Genomic DNA, 3,174 nt, shown 5'->3' with positions numbered 1-3,174 from the left:
CTGGACCAGGACTGGACCAGGACTGGACCAGGACTAGACCAGGACTGGACCAGGTCTCACACAGAGCTGGGGTTGTGTTTTGTTTCATTCACATGTTTAAGTTCTGACAAGTGACAGAATTTACAGAGACACAGTGATGACTGGATGTGCCCCAACAAAGACGACTGGGGGGGGGTGGGGGGGGGTAGGACTGGGGGGGGGGTAGGACCGGTGGGGGGTAGGACTGGGAGGGGGGGACGGGGGGGGGGGGATTCCGTGTGGGTTTGTCGGGTGTAGTTTTTGTGAGGACCGTGTGGAGCCTCCTCAGCACTTGCTCCTGTCGCTGTGAGTAATGAGGAGCACCTCTGCTGCTCGGAGCTGCTCACTTCAAAACCACCACCTCATGACATCACAGGGGGGAACAGAGCGTTTGGAGATGTAATAAAGACTCACTCTGACGTGTGTGAAAGAGACAAACACGACTCCAGCTCAGTGTGAGACCAGGAACACACACACGCTCCCGTACACACACCCACTATACACACACACACACACTATACACACACGCACACACTATACACACACACACACACACTATACACACACACTATACACACACACACACACACACTATACACACACACACACACACACACACACTATACACACACACACACACTATACACACACACACACACACACACACTATACACACACACACACACACACACTACACACACACACACACACACACACACGTACACACACACACACTATACACACACACACACACACACTATACACACACACACACACTCCCGTACACACACACACACGCTCCCGTACACACACACACACACTATACACACACACACTATACACACACACACACGCTCCCGTACACACACACACTATACACACACACACACACACTATACACACACACACACTCCCGTACACACACACACTCACACATAAAAACAGACACGTCACATGAGAAGTGCTGCGTTTGGGAAACACACTCAGCTGCTGTGTGTGTTTGTGTGTTTATGTGTGTGTACAGTGTGTGTAGTGTGTGTATGGTGTGTGTGTACGGGGTGTGTGTGTGTACGGGGGTGTGTACGGGGGGTGTGTGCGCGGTGCATTCGAGGCCAGTGTGAATCTGGGGCATGTGCGTGTGACTGATGACCACATTAGATCTGTGTTTGTGTTTGTACAGAAACAACGAATCTGCACACGAGACGATTTACACCAGACCAAGACCGGCTAAAGACCGGGTTTAAGACCAGGTTTAAGACCGGCTAAAGACCAGGTTTAAGACCAGGTTTAAGACCAGCTAAAGACCGGGTTTAAGACCAGGTTTAAGACCGGGTTTAGTTCCATTATTTCTTTATTTTATACTTTTGCTGCTAAAAACCCTGTAGACTTCAACAAACACATTCTGAAATGTCCCTGTGTGCGTCAGGTCCCTCCCGTGTGTGTCAGGTCCCTCCCGTGTGTGTCAGGTCCTCCGTGTGTCCCCTGTGTGTCAGGTCCCTCCTGTGTGCGTCAGGTCCCTCCTGTGTGCGTCAGGTCCCTCCCGTGTGTGTGTCCCCTGTGTGTGTCAGGTCCCTCCTGTGTGTGTCAGGTCCTCCCGTGTGTGTCAGGTCCCTCCCGTGTGTGTCAGGTCCCTCCTGTGTGTGTCAGGTCCCTCCCGTGTGTGTCAGGTCCCTCCCGTGTGTGTGTCCGTGTGTCAGGTCCCTGTGTGTCCCCTCCCTGTGTGTGTCAGGTCCCGTGTTGTCAGTCCCTCCCGTGTGTGTCAGGTCCCTCCCGGTTCCCCTCCCGTGTGTGTCAGGTCCCTCCCGTGTGTGTGTCAGTCCCTCCCGTGTGTGTCAGGTCCCTCCCGTGTGTGTCAGGTCCCTCCTGTGTGCGTGGTGTTTCTTGCTGTAAAGTTGGTGGTGTTTGTTGGAGGAAGTGCTGAGTGATGCAGGTGCAGGTGCAGGCGCTCACCTGCCGCCAGCACATTTATCTAAACATGAGAGAATCAGGTCACTACACACAACCACGGGCCAATCGGGAGCCGGCAGCCGTTCAAACGGACCAATCACAGCAGACGGAGCGAAGACGGAGCGAGTGTCGCCCAAAACGCTGCGTCTGAAAATCTGCCCCCGTTTCCCACTGAACCAACAACCTCCAAGAAACAAGGAGAGAGGCAGGGGCGACAGGGGCGACAGGAGCGGCAGGGGCGGCAGGAGCGACAGGAGCGGCAGGAGCGACAGGGGCGACAGGGGGGGCAGGAGCGGACAGGGGCGGCAGGAGTGACAGGAGTAAACAGGAGCAGACAGGGGCGACAGGAGTGACAGGAGCAAGCAGGAGCAGACAGGGGCAGACAGGTGCAGACAGGAGGGGGCAGGTGCAGACAGGTGCAGACAGGAGCAGACAGGGGCAGACAGGTGCAGACAGGAGGGGGCAGGTGCAGACAGGAGGGGGCAGGTGCAGACAGGTGCAGACAGGAGGGGGCAGGTGCAGACAGGTGCAGACAGGAGGGGGCAGGAGCAGACAGGAGCAGGCAGGTGCAGGCAGGTGCAGTCTGTACCTTCGGGGAAACAGTTCTCTGGGTCCATTGCTTCCTGCTCGAGTTCAGAGAAATCATCTTCTTCTTCTCCAGGTTTCCTCAAGTCGACGGTGCTGCCCTCAGAAAGACTGATGTCATCTTTCTATAACAACAACACACACACACACACACACACACACACACACACACACACACACACACACACACACACACACACACACACACACACACACACACACACACACACACACACACACACACACACAACAAAAACAAACAGAAAAAAACGCACAACATGAGTAAAACACACTCTTCCTCTGCACTGAAATTGAACATACAATAATAATCTTGTGTTTCCTTTGATTGTTTTAAAATGCTGTCTTCACTCTCCACACTGAGTCACTCCCCCTTCAGAGCACCATCACAACACAATCAAGTTTCAAGTTTCAAAAGCCACAACAGAAGTGACAGTGAGACTCTATTTTCCGACGGACTGATCAAGCGGCAAGTGAAGAAGAAGAACTACAATGTGAAAAATCGGAAAATAGAGTCCTGTGGTCACTTCTGTTGTGGCTTTTTAATGTGTTGTGGCTTTTTAATGTGTTGTGACATTTTAATGTGTTGTGGCGTTTGTATTTGTT

General features: G+C 53.0%; 1 protein-coding gene across 1 annotated transcript in view; it reads right to left on the bottom strand.

Moving 5' to 3' along the window:
• LOC129411176 (sodium channel protein type 5 subunit alpha-like) overlaps window positions 1-2,675 on the bottom strand; it is a gene marked incomplete at its 5' end in the record, with an annotated part of 40,924 nt that extends 38,249 nt beyond the window's left edge. Inside the window, one exon of the mRNA XM_055161063.1 lies at window positions 2,555-2,675. Within this exon, the coding sequence (XP_055017038.1) occupies window positions 2,555-2,675 (121 nt within the window). The remainder of the gene's footprint in view (window positions 1-2,554) is intronic.
• Between the last annotated feature and the right edge of the window lie 499 nt (window positions 2,676-3,174).

Source organism: Boleophthalmus pectinirostris, unplaced genomic scaffold, assembly GCF_026225935.1.
Source record: "Boleophthalmus pectinirostris isolate CB_2022bp ecotype Guang Dong unplaced genomic scaffold, ASM2622593v1 HiC_scaffold_31, whole genome shotgun sequence".
Lineage (NCBI taxonomy): Eukaryota > Metazoa > Chordata > Actinopteri > Gobiiformes > Gobiidae > Boleophthalmus > Boleophthalmus pectinirostris.
Note: the sequence above shows the minus strand (reverse complement) of the source record. Positions and strands in the feature narration are given on the sequence as shown.